This window comes from Aptenodytes patagonicus, chromosome Z, assembly GCF_965638725.1.
Source record: "Aptenodytes patagonicus chromosome Z, bAptPat1.pri.cur, whole genome shotgun sequence".
NCBI classification, from domain to species: Eukaryota; Metazoa; Chordata; class Aves; order Sphenisciformes; family Spheniscidae; genus Aptenodytes; species Aptenodytes patagonicus.
This window is the reverse complement of record NC_134982.1, coordinates 55,156,938-55,178,734: the sequence shown is the minus strand read 5'-3', so window position 1 is coordinate 55,178,734 and position 21,797 is coordinate 55,156,938. Positions and strand designations below refer to the sequence as shown.

Below are 21,797 nucleotides of genomic sequence, written 5' to 3'. Positions count from 1 at the left end.
CCGCCACCCATTGCTCTCAGTGTAGTCTTTAACAGTCCATTGTATTGTTCAATTTTCCCAGAGGCTGGTGCATGATAGGGGATGTGATACACCCACTCAATGCCGTGCTCTTTGGCCCAGGTATCTATGAGGTTGTTTCGGAAATGAGTCCCGTTGTCTGACGCAATTCTTTCTGGGGAGCCGTATCACCAGAAGACTTGTTTTTCAAGGCCCAGGATAGTGTTCCGGGTGGTGGCATGGGGCACAGGATATGTTTCCAGCCATCCGGTGGTTGCCTCCACCATTGTAAGCACGTGGCGCTTGCCTTGGCGGGTTTGTGGGAGTGTGATATAATCGATCTGCCAGGCCTCCCCATATTTATATATCAGCCATCATCCTCCATACCAAAGAGGCTTTAACCGCTTGGCTTGGTTGATCACAGCACATGTTTCGCATTCATGAATAACCAGCGTAATAGTGTCCATGGTCAAGTCCACCCCTCGATCACGAGCCCATCTGTATGTTGCATCTCTTCCTTGGTGACCTGAGGTGTCATGGGCCCACCGAGCTATAAATAATTCACCCTTATGTTGCCAGTCCAGATCCACCTGAGCCACTTCAATCTTAGCAGCCTGATCCACCTGCTGGTTGTTTTGATGTTCTTCAGTGGCCCGACTCTTAGGTACGTGAGCATCTACGTGACGGGCTTTTACAACCAGGTTCTCCATCCGGGCAGCAACATCTTGCCACAATGCGGCAGCCCAGATGGGTTTGCCTCTGCACTGCCAGTTGCTCTGCTTCCATTGCTGCAACCACCCCCACAGGGCATTTGCCACCATCCATGAGTCTGTATAGAGATAGAGCACTGGCCGCTTTTCTCGGTCAGCAATGTCTAAAGCCAGCTGGACGGCCTTTACTTCTGCAAATTGGCTCGATTCACCTTCTCCTTCAGCAGTTTCTACAACTTGTCGCATAGGACTCCATACAGCAGCTTTCCACCTCCGATGCTTTCCCACAGGATGACAGGACCCATCAGTGAACAGGGCATATTGCTTCTCATTTTCTGGTAGTTCATTATACATTGGGGCCTCCTCAGCACGCGTCACCTCCTCCTCTGGCGATATTCCAAAATCTTTGCCCTCTGGCCAATCCATGATCACTTCCAGGATTCCTGGGCGACTGGGGTTTCCTATTCGAGCCCGTTGTGTGATTAGTGCAACCCACTTACTCCATGTAGCATCAGTTGCATGATGTGTACATGGGACCCTCCCTCTGAACATCCAGCCTAGCACCGGCAGTCGGGGTGCCAGGAGGAGCTGTGCTTCAGTGCCGATCACTTCCAAAGCAGCTCGAACCCCTTCATATGCTGCCAATATCTCTTTTTCAGTTGGAGTATAGCGGGCCTCGGATCCTCTGTATCCCCAACTCCAAAACCCTAGGGGTCGACCTCGAGTCTCCCCTGGTGCTTTCTGCCAGAGGCTCCAGGTAGGGCCGTTCTCCCCGGCTGCGGTGTAGAGCACATTTTTTACATCTTGTCCTGCCTGGACTGGCCCCAGGGCTGCTGCATGAACTATCTCCCGTTTAATTTGTTCAAAGGCTTGTCGTTGCTCAGGGCCCCATTTGAACTCGTTCTTCTTTCGGGTCACTTGATAAAGAGGGTTTACGATCAGACTGTAATGAAGGAGGAAACATCATAGAAGAAGGTAGTGACACTGCCATTCTGTATTTCCTCCGTAAAAAAACTCTCAGAAAAGTTACTGCAATTGCTAGTTGTCCCCACGAAATGGTATCCGTGGTACAGTAACGGCTTCATTGCGAAACTTACATACCACACTAACGTCAAGGTCAATGTTCTAAAAACAAACCTCACAAGCGAGACATCACTATTCACTGCAGACCACAGCAAACTGCAAAACCCAACACCAATCTTTAACATGTACAGCAGGAAAAAGAGCGCGATGCAGATTATACAAATCAATATCGAGAACAGAGAAACCAACATTGTGACCCACAACTATTAACAGATATAAGTTCCTTAATACACTCCGGTTAATCTGTTATTATCTCAAACCCTTCGAGCCCCACGTTGGGCGCCAAAAAGGAGTGTCGTGGTTTAACCTCAGTCAGCAACTGAGCACCATGCAGCCGCTTGCTCACTCCCCCCCACCCGGTGGGATGGGGGAGAGAATTGGAAGAGCACAAGTGAGAAAAACTCGTGGGTTGAGATAAAAACAGTTTAATAATTGAAATAAAATGATAATAATATGATGATAATAATAATAATACACAAAACAAGTGATGCACAGTACAATTGCTCACCACCTGCCAACCAATGCCCAGCCAGTCCCCGAGCAGCGGCCCCCCCGGCCAGCTTTCCCCAGTTTATGTACTGAGCATGACGTCACATGGTATGGAATGTCCCTTTGGCCAGTTTGGCTGTGCCCCCTCCCAGCTTCTTGTGCACCTCCAGCCTTCTCAGTCGGTAGAGCATGGAAAACTAAAAAGTCCTTGGCTAGTGTAAGCACTGCCTAGCAACAACTAAAACATCGGTGCGTTATCAACTTTGTTCTCATCCTAAATCCAAAACACAGCACTGTACCAGGTACTGGGAAGGAAATTAACTCTATCCCTGCCGAAACCAGGACAATATGGAATGGTTCTAGCTTTTTCTAATGCTTTACCCTTCTTTTAAGAACAAATTGTTAAAGTTGCAAAGTCACAAACTTTAATCTAATGCAGATAAACTTAGTCTGTGGCAGGGAACTGTAGATAGTTTACTACATCTGAAGGGCAAACAGAAGATAAGCGGGAAGGCATTTTCTTACTGTGTCTAGGGTGTGTAAGCAGGCATAAGTTACTCAGTTAAGCTTACTGTATGCTAAAGCCTTTCCTCTACATTACTTGTATCTGTGTTAAAGGTCTGATAAACCTTTCTGTAGATTTAACGCTTCCGTTTTAAATGATTTGAAGCATCTTCAACACTTACGGCAACAGCCTTCAAGGTGACCAGTAATGTGGACATCATAGGAGGAAAATTACTTGTAGCTCTACTGCCAAAGCTTAATAGCCAGAACACTTTTTGTAGGGTTATTAATGTTTATAAATCTGCATAAAACATGGTTTTGTGGGGTTTTTTTTTTTTGGAATTGTGTTTATATGAGGGAATCCCGAGGTCATCTAATGATCTGTTAAATAACTTCTTAATTTGTATCCATTCAATTTGCCAGGTAAAATCCTTAATGATGATACTGCTCTTAAAGAATACAAAATAGATGAGAAGAACTTTGTGGTGGTTATGGTGACAAAAGTGAGTAGTCCTTTTTTGAAAAGGAAATAAGATTAATTTCATTCTTTTTTTCGTTGTGATGAGTGATTGTATATGCCTATCCTTAAAACCAGTGGAATTTGATCATGTGAAAGTTTTGGTCAACAGTAAAAATAAATGCTTGTGCGAATAGATACAAAATACTGCTTCACAGTCCTAGTTTGTTGGTGGTGTTCTGTGATGAATGTTTACATCAAAGAAAAAATTTGCCAGTGGCCGATTTTACTGTTTCTTCTTTCTTGTCTCCCGGTGTTATTTTTCCAGTGATATTATTAAAATGAAGAAGGGAACCTAGATAGTTTGTTACTAAATCCTCTGTACAGAACTCTTCCAGTCTTGCCATGTTGCTTTTCAAAACTCATGGCTGTTTCTTTTGTCAAGCTCAACAGCTTAAACCAGTAGAGAAAGGATACATATGCCGATCAACAAACCTGTGAGATTTGAATGACTGCAATGGCAAATTAAGAGGAATGACTGTGACATGTATTTGAAGTATGTCTCCTCTTAACCAGTTGCCAGATTGCTTCCAGGAATCAAGCCACTGATTTTCTAGGCATTCCAGACCCTTGGGATCTCAATAAAACTGGCTTCATCTCTGTCTTGAGATACGAAGTTCATTTTGGAGTTAGAGGTCCTCCTTCTGACAAAGAAAACCTATATTCAGTTGCCCTTCACTTCTATCTGGTATTAGCTCATTAGATTCTCTGTTTGAACATAACTTACTGCTGTCTTCCTGAACAAACAGTGTTCTAGTCAGTGGTTTGCCTGGAGAAGAGGCATTTACCAGTACAAAAAAACATGCGCAGATAGGATTTCGGAGTACTGCTTTCATTTTGCTTATAGCAGAAGAAACACAGACCTCCATGAAGAACTGCTAAAGGCAATACCTTCTGATATTAAAGGACCCGTGTTTCAGAGTTGGGCATTTCTTCAGTGTTATGTTCTTTTTGCGAAATCTTGAAGCTCAGTTTCCTTTTCCTTGATTCTTTTCTGGGTAAGACATGCCCTGTCACTTAAGCACAACCACTAACTTTGTCTGATGCTTAGACGTGTTTCAGTGTTTTTCTTTGAATGCTTTTTAAAATGTTCTTTATTGTGCCCATCACGTTGGAAGCTATTCATTCTCAAGCTCTCCTTTCCTTTCAGACAAAAGGACGAAATATATTTTTCCTAGTTTAAGCAAACATTGTCTGAAAGTGATTCACCTTCAACAAGTAGTTGTGTTTTGTTAAAGTTCAGCTATTTCTCTTGGTAAGGCAGAGATGGTGGTCAGCCTTGACAATCCTTAAGGATATTCGTAGGTAAGGGACTACAGTGATACAGCTTTCAAAAATGTAATTCCGTACTTTAGCTGGAAGTTACATGCAGTCTGAACAGTGTAATTCCTATATAATGGGATTAATACTGTGTCCAAGCAAAATTGATGTTTCCAATAGAGATGTGAAGATTAAATCACAATTATAGGCAAGTGTTACCCACTCTAAATTTGTTGCTGTAGATTTGGTAGTCCTTGATTCTGCTGGATTTTTGGTGCTCGCTACAGAACTCAAGTATGTGAAAAGTTATTTATGTAGTGCTTTGAATGTAAAGAGTACATAAGTAAAACTTGTTGCAGTTAAGTTTAAATTTTTTAGCGTCTCATTGTCCAGAAAATAGCATTCATAATGAAATGTGATTTCTGTCTGTATCACTTTTTTCCAAATTTGAGTGGTGAGAAAACCTTATGCTTGTTATGCTTGTCAGCTGTCTTTTGACAACTGTTTTAGTTTCTTCTGAAAAATGCACTTTTGTAAAACACAAGATTGTTGTCACGTTTAGAGTATTGTGGTCTATAAATATTTAGATCTTATCTTTGCATTTCACTTCATACTCAAATAGTGTGGCTGCTTAGGTGTCTAAGTAAGTACTTTAGTGACACTATCAGTTGCCTGCTTAAACACAATAAAAGGCACTATAGATTTAATGTCTTGCAATATTTTAATGGTATGCTTGATGTTGAGGCGGCAATGTCAAACACAAATGGTTTTAACAGAACTTAATGTGTTGACTATAGAAAGCATGGGTTTAGGAGCTTTGTGCTGTGCCTGAATTCTGTTGTTCTCCTATAGCCCAAAGCAGCTGGAGCAACTCAGCAGTCAAATGCTACTACCACTATTAGCTCGACAACTGCAGCTCCCCCACCAGTCACTGCACCAATCCCTGCTGCCGCCCCTGTGCCAGCTCCTGTCCCTCCACCACCAGCAGCAGATGCAGTTGCTTGTGAATCTGCACCTGTGAGCGCTCCTAAAGAAGAGAAGCCAGCAGAAAAACCACCTGAGGCACCAGCTGCTGTCAGCCCATCATCAACTGACAGGTATGAATAAGCCTCCAAAAATGGCTTCCCTGTCCATTTCTGTTGCTTCTAGTTTTGATTTTAAGTTGACTTTTCCATTACAGTGTTAGTCCAATCTTTTTCTCTGTTCTACATAATTTTTCTTCTTTCTTAACTGTAACTTCAGTCTCTGGCTCAAGTATAACATACTGATGGTAAGAAGTGCCCCTCCCCACTTAAACCTTCTCCTGTGGGAAGTGTGGTCTTGGGACTAAACCTGTGCAGTGGAGAGTTAAATGACACAGGACTTGTGCTCTCGTTAGGCATTTCAGAGTTACTGTGGCACAAGTTTCTTTTCAGACTGAGGATATTCACCTGCGTGGGGATCTACTGTTCACAAAGCTCTTAAAGACTTCAGAGGGATGTGTCCTGTCCTGTTCATAGACCTCTGATTGTGTTTTGAATCATGTTGGTTAGATTTTAACCGTAAGTTCTTTATTGCTCTAAGAGTCTCTTAATTTCTGGAAAGAACTTTTTCTTCCAAAATGTAGGATATAGTATTGCTCTTAATCATGTAATGTCTTAAAGCTACAAGCTTATTTATTCTGAATGCTCCTTGGTCCATCTGCAGATAGTTGTGGGAGTTGGGATAGCTTTTAACCTCAATTCTCTACATTTAGGAAAATCAAATGGAAGTTAGAGGTTTCATCCCTGTTGTATACTGTGGCCTTTTTTTGCTCACTTTAAGTTGCTTAAGTATTGCATGGGACAAAAATGTTGTTAACTGTAATTTAATGGCCCTTGAAGTGCTGAGTAGCATCAAGTCTTCATTTTTCATACACTGGTTTTCAATTATTTGTGTGTTATTTATGTGAATACTGGTGCACAAGACATTAATTTTTGAAGTGGTTGTACTTAGACACCATCAAATACTGATTTGATGGTAAGGAAACAAAACTTAGAATTGCCTAATATCTTGAAAATGTCATCACAAATTTCTTGCACTAAATACCCTAATTGATGATTTAATTTTGCGATTCTGAGAAATGGACATCTTTTTAAAATGGAATACAAATGAAGCTTCATTTATCAGTCAAATAACTTAGAATTTTTTAAATGTTAATGGGTGGGGTTTTTTGCTGCTCAGTTTGTCCATTAGGTTCAAAGATTTAGTCTAATCTTTGATACTGAGACAGTGCTTTCCAGGTTTTCCATGTACAGATTGCAGTGTTGTAAAACTGCAGTAAGCGAGCCTCAGTGTACATACTTAACAGGAAGCAAGAAAATAATTTAACAAATACGTTGCAGTTACCACCTGCCTTGATTTCAGTGAGTACTGCTTGTTTCTGATTTGCTTTAGAAGTTAAATTACTAAGGCTGGTGAAGATTTATTGAGACATGGCCAGGCAAGCTGGTGTCCTGTTTTGCCTTTGATCTTTTTTAGTTGTAAATCTTACTAGTGATAAATACTAGTGAAGCATTCTTGTTGCAACAGATTTTTTCTTACATAAAAAAATGCATCTCTGTAAATGCCTTGTTAGATTTTTTTTTTAGTGGCACCTTCTGAAAACTGTTTCAGATTAATCTGATGATCTTTCAGTTGCTGATAGGAGTTGCCGACTCTGGTAGCCTGATAGATGCGAGGCTGCTGCAGCTCCATGTCCCCAGGTCTATCAAGTATCCAGATTGAACATGTATTTCCAGTACATACACACAATATGTATACACCTATATATATGGCTGGCTGCATAGGTCAACACATAGGTTGCACTCATGCAACCATACAACACCAGCAGTCGCATCCTGTTCCCCTCTGGCTACTCAGGGCAAAGCCCACTAGTGCAAAATACGTATGTACAAACATACAAAGTCTAAGCTGGCCTTAGACAGTCTATTCTGATAGCTGGCCCCTAGATCTCGCCGTCTCCCAAGTTTTTGGTACCTGGGCATGTGACTGCCTGAGCCCTGCAACCCTGCTCCAGTTGCTGATACTCAGATTCTCTTTGCACGCGTACACACACATGCACACGCAGAGGATCCATCTAGGAACTGGCTGTAGACATGCAGTGAACCTGGTAGCTAGTCTCCAGATCCCCTGGTCTCCCAGTTGCCTCATTCATGGACACACGAACAGGTCTCTCCACTAGCTGGTTGAGGCCTATGACCTTACCAGTAGCTGACCCTCGGGCGTTACAGTCTCTCCAGCAGCTCCTCTCTCAGACCCTCCGGTCTCTCCAGCAGCTGACTCTGACTTACAGCCATTCAATATCTGGCTCTCAAGCGTCTTACCCTACTCGCTGTAGTCAAGCTTGATGCTTGCTGGTGATTACACACATGCCAGCGTATGGATCCACACAGAATATGCATACACTCTAGTCTCTTCAGTTGCCAACACCTCAGGCACATGGACCCCTGTGGCCCTTTCTCCAGTTGCTGGCACTGAGACTTCCACAGTGCATACACTCTGCAGTCTCTGCAGTTGCTGGCTCCACAGATGTGTGGATCCCTGTGACTCATGGTTCCCTGTCCAGTTGTGGGCACTTAAGACTTCCATACACACACATGCATGTAGACTAGAGAGACCCCCCCAGCATGAAAAATAGTTAGAAATGGAATTTAATTAGAAGGCAGGGTGGACTGGTGATTAGGTGCAGGGCATGACCAGGCAAGTGCTGTTTACTGGCCCTTTTTCTCCTCTTTTCACTCTCTTTACCCATGCTTTTCATCCGCAGGGTGCCTTGATGCTTCCCTTTCCCTGCCTTTGGTTCTTCCTCTAGATATCCCATAATAAGTCTTGCACAATCCCCAAATGCTTTTTCCTGGCACCCCATGGTGAGTTGCACCACCCTGTAGGCAGTAATGTCCTTGATCTGTAAAGAGACCTGGGGAGCCTCTCCTGTTGACCCATCAGGGGTGTCACCCCGAGACCAAGGGGCTGATGCTTTAAGTTGCAGCCCTGGGAGGAGCCAGGAAAGGGGCACTCTTGGCTCTGACTGAGTTAACTGGGGTTCCTCTGCCTGGTAGTGTGCCTCTGTGTTCCTTGGTGTTCATGGAGGTGACCCTTTAATCCTGTAATTTAACAGCTTTGACAACTTGAGATGGAGTAACTGCAAATGTTAGCAGTTTATATTCCTGGGAAAGTAGGATATTGAGATTTTAGTAAGTGCTTGCCACTGACCTCCTTGGGTCCTCATTGAGGTCAAACCAGTGACTTATGGGGAAGCAGTTCGTGAGACTGCTGTGTGCTTTTGAAAATCCACCTTGTTCTCCCACCCTTTAAAGCATTCAAGCAAGCAGATGGCTAATCCCTGAGCAGATGGGCAAGAGCCAAACTATTGGGGGGTAGGGGGGAAGGTTGGCCTTGTGTTAAAAATGGTAGCATTGTAAGTTTGTAAAATCTGGTCTCACTATAAGACCAAAAGAGAGCTCTTTAGAAAGCTTTGTTGGTTTTTTAGAAACAAAATGGGCTATTAGAGTTACAGCTGCTGCTGCTTTTTTTGAAAAACAGGAAGTTTTCCAAAGTTTTGTAATTACCATTGCACTTGTCTTCATCTTACAGTACAACAGGTGATACATCTCGATCAAATCTTTTTGAGGATGCTATAAGTGCACTTGGTAAGTGGAGTGTTTTTTTAATGTAGACATTATTTCGGTGCAGCAGAAACAAATGACGGATTAGCAGATGTTGACATTCTCTTCTGTATCTGTCATTGTTAAAGTTATAATCAAAGTACTCTTCTCTAAGACCTGAAGTTGGTATCTGAGCACCAGGATCAAGAACTTCTTTACTGAAGAATATTTCACTTCATATATTTTTATTGTGTAAAAGGAAGATCCTTATCATTCCTGTTTTTTCCCCGTTTGCCTTAATTTGTCTTCTAACTATTCAGTTTGAAGTGGCTTGAACAGAAGACTGGATGTAAATATGTATACACTTTTCTTTTCACCTTTGCTTCCCAGTGTGCAGGTCTGATAAAATGGCTGCCTTTATTATTCATTTGTTCCAGCTTTGACAGTACTGTCTTTTGACACATTTAGATTAGATAAATTCACCAAATCTGCTGCTATCTGGTTTGAGGAATGAATGCCTCCATATACTTATAGTCAGTTCTCTTTTCTTTTGACAGTTTAAATGTCTTTGTTTCTCAGTGGAATAAACAGGGTAAAAACAATGGGAAGTTCTGCCCCTCATTTATGCTGATTCTGGTAGCTAGGAAATTACTAGGCAAACCCACAACTCCTTACTCCTACTTAAATTTTTTGAAGGGGATTTTTATTTTTTTTTTAGAGTGTAGTAAATTAAGGCACAGAAATAAGGGGGAGGTGGGTTTTTTATTTTGTCTTATCTCTGTAAACATTAAGCTGCAACTTGGTACAAAAAGTTAAACCAATTAAAGAGTTTCACTTACATTTTTGTGTAGGGGTATATGGATATGTTAGAGGCAGGTGTTGTGATTAAACAACACAAGGTGATTTAGGAGCAGTAGTAATGTTTTACGTGTATTGGTGGTAGCCACCAGGTTTAGTCTGTCTAACTGCAGCTTAGGTCTTACGTTATGACATACGGTTCTAGGCTGAAGAAATGTATGAGCTGAAATAGCTGATAGATACTGTAGGAGACAACCAGTCGAGTTCTGTTAAATTTCTAACGTGACTGCTGCTACCAAAAGTGCTGCAGGCTTCATTAACCATTCATTATACCTTAGTGGCCAAGATGTGGTCATCACAAATACTGATGTTAACAATAATGACCAACAAGTTTAATTAAGCTGGTGGTCTTGATTCAGTTATCTTTAGAATTGAAAAAAAATTAATTTTTCAGTGTAGCAGAAGAGCATCACCTCACTATCCATTTTATATGAAAGCTCTTTGATTGGTATCTGATACAGTAAATCCACGTGTCCCTAACCATTTGGAAATAACAGGCATTGAGTGTAATTTCCTGGGTAAGCATACTGCAAGGGTTAGATGCCAAAAAATTTTCAAAGGCAATAGGCATGAACTCTGTGGTTCTTTTTCTTTAGAAGCTATCTTAAAAGGAATTTGCTTGCACAAATTCATGTAGCATGTTTTTACATCCTAAGCAGGATCCTAGGCATCTTCTTACTGTGGCTTCTCAATTACATTGTCTGAAGATAATTGACTTTGCTTTAAAAACAGGGATTGGTTTCTACTGAATTGTTTTAGTTTTCAGTTAGATAACGCTGACTGAAAGCCGATGTGGCTTTGTGTGCTACATGAAGTCTGCACGTCTCACAGTTCCTGTGCAACCATATCTTTCATTGGAGCAGCCTAAGCTTTCTTTAGGGCATGGGACAAGAATTATTGTGGGGAGTGTGATGAACTGGTTTTGAAAGTTAATCCAGCTTTAAAATGTTATTTGAAAGACAAAAGGAAAGAGCAGAATGAGTTCAGCATTGACCTCACAAATATTCCCAGTAGCACTATGTAGAGATAGGCCTGACTCCATATTATGACATTGCTGGTGTGCAATTCCTGAATTATTATTCTTGGTCTTCCTTTTGCACGACTTGTTTGTAAGCAGACTGTATATGGAGTACCTGTGCCTAAATTCGCAGTAGTTCTGTTTCGTTCTTTGGCTTTTAATTGTGGCTTATGTAGCAGCCAGTCCAGAGCAAGTCAACCTTCTGGCATCTTTTTTTTCTGTACCAAATCTCTCATACTGTTCTAGTCTCTACCTAGCTTATATTGAAAGAGCACTACAGAAATGTTTAAGTAGTAACTAATTAGATCAAAAGGTGTTCTGTCTGCTGTTTACTTTGACTAGTTTGTTAACAATAGCAAGGGTAAACTAGTGCTGTGTAGGAAAGAACATGAGCAGTAAGTTTAGCAAAATCACTGTGTTGGGACAATTGTTGGCTTGGCTTTTTTGCTTCTCTGAAGATATGTACAGAAATATGTATCTTTAGAGTGGCGTTTAGGTGATTCTTTTTTTTTATGTCTTTGAAAAAATGAAGGTAGATGTAAAAAGATTGAACTTGTAGTTGTATATGAAGACATGAACTTACCATTCCTTAAACTCAGGTTGGCACTATTATTTTGAAGTCTGAACAATAAATACTCAAATTAGTCAAGGGTTGTAAATCCATTATTTATCTTTATGGATAATGCACAAGTATCCTTGGGCTAGAGCTGTTTCATTATTTGTTCTTGAGTATATTGCCCTCAGTCGTACATCCACTGATTATTTGGAAGCATTCTTTAAAAATCAAGCAACCTGGTTGTGTTCATGTTGGCTTGAGTTAAAATCCTTCTCCCTAAGGGAATAAAACTTGTTATTTTCTTTGTTTCTTTTAATTGTGACTTACTTGTCTTAACAGAGTAGCTCTAGCAGTATTTGTTTCCTCTACTTTTTTTAATCTGTTGTTTTTTATGGTGACTGTTAATTATTTAACTCTCCTGCCACTAGCTTGCTAGTGTTACAGAATCGGTAGTAGGGTTCCACTGAGATCAGGAATACCTTTATCCAAGGAAGGAGATGGTATTTTAATGTCGAGGTTTGGTTGGGGTTTTTTTCTGGTTTTGCATGGGAAGATAACCTTTAAGATGTTGCTCAAGTACAATTTATAATAGAACAGTTATTCTTTTGAATTGTTAAACCTGCTGCCTGCTTTTAAGGAAGGGAAATAAAATGGGTTATGAAAAGAGAGAATAATTTTCCCTATGATACCATTAGTGTAGTGATCAGTTGTCCTTAAATTGCTCCATAGGTAGCATGTGTACCCTTTTGTCTTGATGGCTGCAGGTGCGGGCCAGTTTTAGTCCATATACGCTGTAAGAGGTGGGGGATTTGATCTGATGGATGTCTAGTCAAATATACATTAATTGAATGAAATAACTTGTTCTCCTGAACCCTCATTGAGGTCTTGAGTGACTTTCCTAGATAAAACTTTGTCTTCTGCCTGACTTGAGTTGGTCCGTGTTAAGTTGATTAAATGACTTTGATCATCATCACCAGCATGTAGCAATATACAGTTGTAACTTGGTCATGACTATTTGTCATCTATCTAACCATAGCATAGCCTAAAGTCTTTATTTGGAAAAACCTCAATGGCTAACAGTTTGACAGGGAGATTTCTGCCTGGGAAGTTTCATTTCCAAACTTACACTGCAGGAGACTTCTTGATTACATCAGGAATTGAATATTAGCTGTGAGGATGCCCTTGACCTTAGATGAAAGCATAGAGAGGGAATATTATTTCAATTATGAGTATAGAAGTATCACAAGTGCTGCTTTATTCAATAGAAGTTTGCATTGTGTTCGTTACCCTCTACTATTTCAATCAAATGCATAATGAAACCACCAGAATATATTTGGAGTTAAAGCAACAGAACCATGACAAGTTTAATATGAGCTATTCTTTACTCTTCAATGAACAACTCAAATTTAGGTAGAAAGGAAATTTATCCATTGAAACTTTTTTGTGTTTTTTTTGCCTTATTCCCTTAAAATGGTGGTCATGTTACTTCTAGTGACAGGTCAGTCCTATGAGAATATGGTGACTGAGATCATGTCAATGGGCTATGAACGAGAGCAAGTAATCGCAGCGCTGAGGGCCAGCTTCAACAATCCTGACAGAGCGGTGGAATACCTTTTAATGGTGAGCAGTTTATTTTACCTACACCTTGTTCTTTCTCTTTTTATTTTGTCCTCACTAAAGAATAATTTTACCTTTGATTTATTTGTTATTTTGAATATTATCCAATCAGTGAGAGTAATACATGTTTATAGAGGAACAACATCTCTAAGCAGAGCATCTGGAAGGCTGAGATTCGGATTTTGAGGTTCATAATGTGTTATAAGAAATACTGAAGTCATCCCTAACTACCTCTATCACTTCTTTGCTTTTATTCTTTGTTGATTTGTATGGATATGTATATAAAGTATGTCCAGTTACAGTGATAGTTTTAACTGCCAATGGCTGGCTCAAGGAATGAATTTGTGTCACATCTTAGTGACAGCATTAGCTCTATTTTTGTATGAGTGTCTATAACATCACAAAGGCATTTTTTTTAAGTTCCGGTTTATTGTTTTTACTAATAATGCACAGTGTTCTTAATAACACATTTTCCAAACAGAAAGGTTTGAGAGTTTTTTGAAGTGTGCTTAATTTAACTGGTGTTTTAATTTAAGCAGTGTTTTGGAGAAGAAACAATTTCTTAATTGATAAATACAGTTTGAAGGGTGAAATGAACTTAATTGATGTGAGAGGAAATAGAAGAATAGCTTCACTTTAATGGAAATCTTGTGAGTTGTTTTAGGAGCTTTTTGGAGTATACCTGGATCTGACAGGTGAATTGTAACCACCAGAGAATCTGGTCTGGGAGCTTGTTGCGTCATCGCTATTGCTGGTGTGTTTAGTTTTCACTCTAGCGTACCATTTTTTCCCTGATGTGGTTTTTCCTTCTTCCAAATCTGAACTTTATTAAAATCTTGAGGCCAGATATCGTGAACCAGTCCTTGCAAAATATATGTGGATTGAATTTCTGATAGATTGATAAGAAAACTGACATCTTTACCTCCAGTTATAAAACTTTCCTTTTGTTTATGAAGTTTTTCTTCAGTAGTTATAACTACAAGTAACTGGCGTGCTTGCTACTTAGATTAATGATCCCAAGACTTTGTAACCTGCATTTTTTAAACAGACAACAAATGTTTTAAGTACATGAATGTGAAAAGTTCAGTTCTCATCTAGTATTAGGCCAACGAAAGGTGATAAATACTGTCTTGCCCTGACAGCGAATGCAGTAGCTCCCAACTATCTGCCATAAGTCTGGAACCTCAAATGTCTGGAATCTCAAACATTTGTTTTTCATGCCTTAAAAATGTTGATTTTACTGTTCATTTAGTCTGTACATATACCATAAATCCAATGCCTCCTGGAAGTGCTGGGCTTGCTGTGCATGTGCCAGTCATGTACAGTGTGCAGTGCTTGTACACTCAGTCTGGTATTTCCCTGCTTTAGCTTATTTCTGTTCAGGAAGTCCTAAATAGCAATAGAGCATCCCTATGATGGAGTTCAACACATGGCACATCTGCCAAATAGATAAAGTCTGACTGGCCTGAGCAGTTCATTTCTACTCCTTCGGTAGGCCCTGTGTTTAAAATGGGTCCTTCTGGTCCCATATAATAAGCTGGTCCCTTTCTGTTTCATGTTACCCCTTACTGAGAATATCTTTTCTTTGTTCTTCCTCTTCTTCCTGCTGGAAAAGGGAATGGGGAGGAACAATCTTGCTCTTAGAGACCATATTAGCTGGCAGACTTGACTTGTCCTTCTAGAAGAATCCTGTTGCTGCAGATGGTCTTTCTAACTATTCATCTGCTGGGGTCTAAACATGTTCCTTACCATCCTGCTGCATCAAAAAAGCTTCTCTTTAGTTTATACTGGTCCATTGATGACACTGTTCTTTGACCCTCTACCTGCCTGCAAACCATCATCAGTGTTATCTTTTATGTAATCTGCAGGGTAGGATTAGGATGTTGAGAGCTGTAAGTATAGACCACTGTCCAGGTTTAAAGAATCAGTACACCAAAGGTACCTGTAAAGTGTTGGAAAGAAAATGTCAAGAGAGTGTCTATGCTTAAAGCGTAGCTGTTCCTTAAAGGAGCCCTGAAGATTCCACTTGTTGTCCATGGTTCAGATGACAAGCTGTTCCATTTTCATGGCTTCACGGCTGAGGATCCTAAGTCCTTGAGCTGTGGTCATGGAAGGAAGTCTCAATTCCAAAAGACCCTGTTTCTTTTCCTGTGCCCCCGCCTCATCTTTGGAGGCATTTAGATTCAGATCTCTTTTTGACCCAAGGATTTCTTAACCCTAAATTAGGAAGGAGTCCTGTCTTTCCTCCAACAACCAGACCATTGGTTGCAGCTTCTTAGTTTGGAAATTTTTAGGAAACATTTCTTTACCAAGAGGGTGGTCAAACACTGAACAGGCTTCCTAGAGAGGCAGTTGATGCCCCATGCCTGTCAGTGTTTGAGGCATTTGGACAATGCCCATAATAACACACTTTAACTTTTGGTCAGCCCTGGAGTGGTCAGGCAGTTGGACTAGATGATCATTGTAGTTCCCTTCCAACTGGAACTGTTCTGTTCTAAATGTGTACATTCCTTGGGCTGGGCCTGATGTGATTATTACCCTGTGGAGAACAATGTCAGTTAAAAACTGCTCTGGTGCTCAATTAAACAGTAAACGTTTAATCCCCACCGTAAGGCAAAAATGGCCTTTTTGCTGTCCAAGCAATGTTTACATTCAAAATTAGTTGTATGTGAATTGATATCATGCTTTATTCTGTTGGATAGCTGTATGAACAAGGTGCATACACCTCACTAGTCTTGTCTGATTACAATTGTACGCAGTCTTGGTTATTTGGAGAGTGATACTTGAAGCTTGTATTTAACAGTTAAGTTGATGTTCAAGATGACAAATCATCTCTAAGTAAATTTGGTTGGACTAGTTTCCATAGTGCTTCCATTCAAGAGCACACTTAAGGTTTGATCTGGGCACAGATTGCAATGACAACATAAACCTGTGAATAGGTGAAATCAACCAGTAATTTGATAAGATTAACCCAAGTTCCTACATTATACTTAGATTCCCAGAAATGACTGATTTGATGGGAAAAGGTATTTAAGCAGTGCTCTGTAAGACACTGGTACGAGAGAATTACCTCAGAATTAGGTCATGAATGGAATTTTCTTCCCCCTCTGTGGAGAGAGGGATGTGTCGCAAGCTCACCAAGCTGTATAATGGTAATGAAGCGTGTGACAGGGAAAACTTGCATTTATTCCTCTGAGTGGCTTAAACATGGACTTGATGATTAGGTGGTTTATGCATTGATGTGCTGCTTATCTCACAAGTGAGGCAAAGTTTTGCCTGGAGCACTGTCCGGTTCTCCCTTTCTAGATGTGGCCTTTATATTAGCTGTGTATTTGTCCTTTTTGTTCAGCTATAGTGATGAGCGTATCATGTGAAGAACACGTTATAGCAGGATTTTTAATCTACATTACCTTCCAGTGATTCCTATGGTAGGTTTGCCAAACCTTCATTGTCTGGTTACGCTGAAGTTCTATGATTATTTCCACCCACTCTGTTCCTTATGTTTTGTGGTTCCCAAACTGAAGGGTGCCTTCTTCATTTGAGATGGGTGAAATATATTCAGTTATACCAGTGCTGCTGCCTTCTCAGACTTACCTGGATTGAATACGCTGGAAGACAGTAGAAAAACGGAATCTTTTAATGCCCTGGAAAATTAGTGTTGTGAGGTAGAGGATCTTGTATAGCCTTGCCCATCTGGGGTTGGGTTTAACATAGCTCCCCCACCATTACTCTGTGTGTATCAGGAGTTTTCGTGCTCTGTGGAGTCTGCCTCTTTTGGGTTCCTGTTGGGCAGCGTCCCTTGTCTGTACCACCAGGGCTTGTAGTCATATAGGAATCTTTGTTGGTGTCTGTCTCATGCCAAGCTGCCCAAGTTTCTAGGCTTCAGGGAGGAGGATCGAAAGGACAGATTTGGTGCAGGACTTAAGTGACAGTGGAGGAGCATGGTTAGGGTGGGAAGTTTGAAGGATTCCCATGCAGGAGAAAGGTAATAGAGTAAGGTTTGTCTTGGTTGTATAACCCACATTCTAATTTACTATAATTGTTCTTTTTTAGATTTGCCAGTTTCATCCCCCTGAGCAATTAGTTCCTATATAAAGTTGTTTGCACATGGAAAATAAACAAAATGCAAGTTAACTGTTTTTTTTTAACTGCTAAAATTTGAAAACATAGAGGCCTCTTCACACTTAAGAGACTTGTCACATATCTAACATACAGTAAATGACAGTTGTCACGCTGTTGCGTTAAGGAAAGAGGTCCAAAGAGCCATGTTCTTATATGTCTTCTTAATTTCTTGCCAGATTGTATCGCATCTATAATCTCACTGTTAGCAATGTGTACTAAAATTCTATTGCTGTAATGTAACTTTATTTGCATAACACTGTAACATATTGTAACAGTATATTTAGTTTAACTTTCACTCATATCAAATATCTTAGAACAGGATTCAGAGCAAGTATTTTTTTATGGAGTAAAATGTATTTTAAACTGATGCAGTGCATGCTTTACTACCTCGCTATACAAACCACATATTTTTCTTGTCAAAAAATAAATTACTCTTTTCACAGTATTCTCTTCCAGTTGTAAATGCATACCTATCACAGCATCTTGCTTTATATTTGCAGTGAAAGTATTAATGTTTTTTCCTTCGTTCTGAAAACTTAATAATACATGCAGTAAAACAAATATCTTTTAGCATTCTGTAGGTAATTATGTGAACTGTGGCTTTAGGGTATACCTGGAGATAATCAGGCTGTGGCTGAACCCCCTCAAGCAGCAAGCACTGGTGCCTCTCAGTCTTCAGCAGTTGCAGCAGCAGTAGCAACTATACCTACGACTGCTAGTTCATTAGGAGGTAAGAAAGGATATATTTGAGAGGATGTGATAAACACATGCACTTGAGCATTCTCTGCTTCAGTGAATTTTAAGTTCCTGGTGCTTGTGAACTGATCAAAGTGAATTGGATAAGAGCTGTAACATGGAAATTCCAAGTACGGTACTTGCTTGGAACAAATGGCTTGCTGTATGTGGATATATCTGGAATAAAGCATGAAGTTTCTAAAAATGCTGTGAACTTGCACAGTTCCTTTGGTTCAGTATTCTGGATTTAAATGTAAGACCACCAATGTGGAGGGGGTTATGTTTTCTCTCATTTAAACTCTGGCTTCCTACTTCTGTGGCTAACAATGCACTGTTGACTGTGACTATACTAATGCATTTACCGCTTGGAAGTTGGAATAGCAAGGGAGAAACCTGCCATAAGGCCATGAGGTGTAGTACCTGAGAGACCTATCCATGGCCTAGGACTCCTTACGCAGCAGTGCAGCGCATGGACAGAATGGTTGGTGCCTGCTGAAGAGAACTTTGTCTTAAAGGGAAATAAATACATGAAAGGAGCATAACCAAGGAGTAGGAAAGATCTGTCTTAGACTGTGGCAGAGATGGTGTTCAAGATATAAGCCTTGATAGAGGCCAGAGTGTTAAACATACAGGTAGCTGCGACAGGCACATGTGACATCATCCATAAAGAAGGAATGGGGGGAATGGGATATTTCAGAGCACTTTAGACACTGCTGTGTTCAAGGCAGTACCTAACAGTATAGGATACATTTTCTTATCTTATATATATTCTAAAATTTCTTTACTGAAAGAGTGGTTAAACATTGGAACAGGCTGCCCAGGGAAGTGGTTGAATCACCATCCCTGGAGGTGTTTAAAAGACGTGTAGATGAGGTGCTTAGGGACATGGTTTAGTGGGCATGGTGGTGTTGGGTTGACGGTTGGACTCGATGATCTTAGAGGTCTTTTCCAACCTTAATGATTCTATGATTCTATATGGGAAGGCAAAATTCACTTGAGGACAGAACTGACCTATTGCAGGAGGTAGAGAACTCTTTTGTAGGCATAGAGACAAGACAGTAGGCTGGGTAAGATACCTCTGAATAAGGTTACTCAGAGATGAGACAAAGAGAAAAGTGCTGGAGATCAAGGACAGAAGGCTGTTGGATCTTAAGAGAAGGCTGGGTGAAAAGAAAATGCATTGTTTAACCTTAGTATAAAGAATTCTTGCTTAAAGCTATAGTAAGTTAGTGTGAGGAAGCAAGCTCTTCTGTTCTTCAGTGAGGGGTGCGTTGTCTGCTTTCATGTCCTGCTTCTATCTACAGTTATAGTGTAGGTATGTATTTTATTAAGAATCCTGGTAGCTTTTTAAAAAACATGTTCTCATTGATTTTTCAGGACATCCGCTTGAGTTTTTACGAAATCAGCCTCAGTTCCAGCAGATGAGACAAATTATTCAGCAAAATCCTTCTCTGTTACCGGCATTGCTACAGCAGATTGGACGGGAAAACCCTCAGCTACTGCAGGTGAATCTTAAAACAACAAAATAATGTTGCTAATTTTGATTGAGCTTTACAAGAAAGGGATATGTTGATGTTAACTGGGATAGTGTGTTAATAGCAGTTACAACATTCTATTGTTGGCTTTTCAGCAGTTGTTGTACAGAACATATTTTCTATGACATTAGAAATTAGTCTTAGTCTCTTTATAGGACGTGCAAAGGTCATCAGGAAGAGGGAAGGGTCAGTGCAATTGAACTGAAACATGAAATTGCATTTCTTACGGTTAGATTTAATCATTTTTCTCTATGCACTTTGTACACATTCTTTTGACTACTTAATTCACTGAAAATAAATATTCTTACTTGCCTGTTGGCAGGCTTAAACATGCTTTATTTCAATATATTTATTTTATTCTCCTATGCATCACAGCAAATAAGCCAACACCAGGAACATTTTATTCATATGTTGAATGAGCCAGTTCTAGAGTCCCGCCAAGGTTTAAGTGGCAGTGATGATGGTGCCAGCACTGGAGGAGTAGCAGAAGCTGGAAATGGTCATATGAACTACATTCAAGTAACACCTCAAGAAAAAGAAGCTATAGAAAGGGTGAGCCTTTCTTCTTTGAAATGTTGCTTGGCTGTTGCTGTAGGGTGCTGACTCTGGTGCATGCTTAATACATGCCTTAACTTATGCTCAGTAGTTCTGCATCATTTTTGATATTTTATATTTGATGTTTCATAGCTGTTGTAGTCTTGTTTCAAATCACATTCTTCTTGCTTTATACCAATTGAGTCTAAAATCTTTTGAATCTGTCTTACTGAGAAGATGCAGAGCCTTTTAAGTGATCAGAGGCCGTCTGTAATAATTGATGATTGAACGGGTTTCCCTCAGGAGTGGGAACTCAGGCAGTAATTCCTCTTGCAAAAGCCTCAGATGGTACTGTAGTTCTAGAGTGTGCTGTGATAGGTTTCCAGGTACAAAGGTGTGTCTGCATGAGCACTGTTTGCAAAGTACTTGGATAGTAAGAGCTCTCATAGTTAAGTAGATTAGTTGAAGTCACTACTTAACCCAGTTATTTGTCTATCCATGAGAATTAGTTAACTGTAGTTTTCTAAAAATACAGGTAAACGTGCCTATAAAAATATACTTGGGGGCGGTATATTGCATTCATAAATACTGTGTGTAGCACTGACTAAATATGGATTTGCATAGATGGCAATGCCTCTGAGATTTTTCTTAGAACAAATTGCAAATACTTATGTCATACTGTGGTAGTGTTTTTATATATCAAAGACAGTGTTTTTCAACTGGCAAAGCAAAAGGTTATGTAAGGATCATCAGAAAAGAACAATTTTAATATATATGTCAATTCTCTAGATCTCAAGGAAATTGACAATTAATAAAATTAGTCTAATAAAACTGTTTGTCCATGTACTACTTCACAGATCATCCTCTCTAGTCTGCTGCATTTCCTTTTAAAACCATTTTATGCAGTAGAGCATTACCTCTACAACCTGTTCCAAAACCCAACAAAGACCTGTATGCTTCTTCCCCTTTCCATGAAAGAGACACCTCAAAATTTACGTGTCCTAGTATTACAGCTGACACATTCATGCTGTTTGTAAGTACGAAATTAATAAGAATGATTGATAAGAGATAATAGGACATAGTTTCTTGCCGAGATTTGATCTGCCCTGTATGTAAAATGCCTTGCAGGTGCTGTGAGGATTTTAAGAAAATCTCCGAGTGGTTGTATGTACTTGCCTTTTGCTAAAACAAAGATTGGTTTGCTGAATGTCTTTTAAGTGCAGGCTAAACCCATTTCCCTTGGCACAGTAATAAGCTCTTCTCTAGTATTCTCACCCCCTGTTGTCATTGTGTCCCAGACATTAATTAGTTCCTTGACTTCTGAAAAACAGATTGCTTTCAAGTTACTTCTCATGGCTGCAATGTGTAGTCAACTTTTTAAAAAGTGAAAGTCCAGTTGGAACAATTGGAAGTATGGCTTAATGTGATGTGTTGGGCTACTTACTAGTGATCACAGGCTGGGAGCTTTTGTTCCAGGCAACTTTTGTTAAAAATCCTGTTAACTATTAATTGTATAATTAATAGTTTAAAATGGGCATAGTTTGAAGGTTTTTTTCTGCATCAGTGCAATGTGCCATTACTTCCTGACATTACAGTGACCCAAGTCTGGTTTAGTGACTTACTGTAGCAGTGAAAGA

The 21,797-nt window shown here is 40.0% G+C and overlaps 1 protein-coding gene across 3 annotated transcripts in view; it reads left to right on the top strand.

The window, feature by feature from the left end:
- The window catches only part of RAD23B (RAD23 nucleotide excision repair protein B), a 48,196-nt gene that overhangs the window by 23,801 nt on the left and 2,598 nt on the right, over positions 1–21,797 (top strand). For all 3 annotated transcript variants that reach the window (XM_076363052.1, XM_076363053.1, XM_076363051.1), the window contains 7 exons: positions 3,207–3,286; positions 5,413–5,657; positions 9,175–9,230; positions 13,110–13,237; positions 17,963–18,086; positions 19,469–19,596; positions 20,002–20,178. In XM_076363052.1, the coding sequence (XP_076219167.1) occupies positions 3,207–3,286; positions 5,413–5,657; positions 9,175–9,230; positions 13,110–13,237; positions 17,963–18,086; positions 19,469–19,596; positions 20,002–20,178 (938 nt within the window). The remainder of the gene's footprint in view (positions 1–3,206; positions 3,287–5,412; positions 5,658–9,174; positions 9,231–13,109; positions 13,238–17,962; positions 18,087–19,468; positions 19,597–20,001; positions 20,179–21,797) is intronic.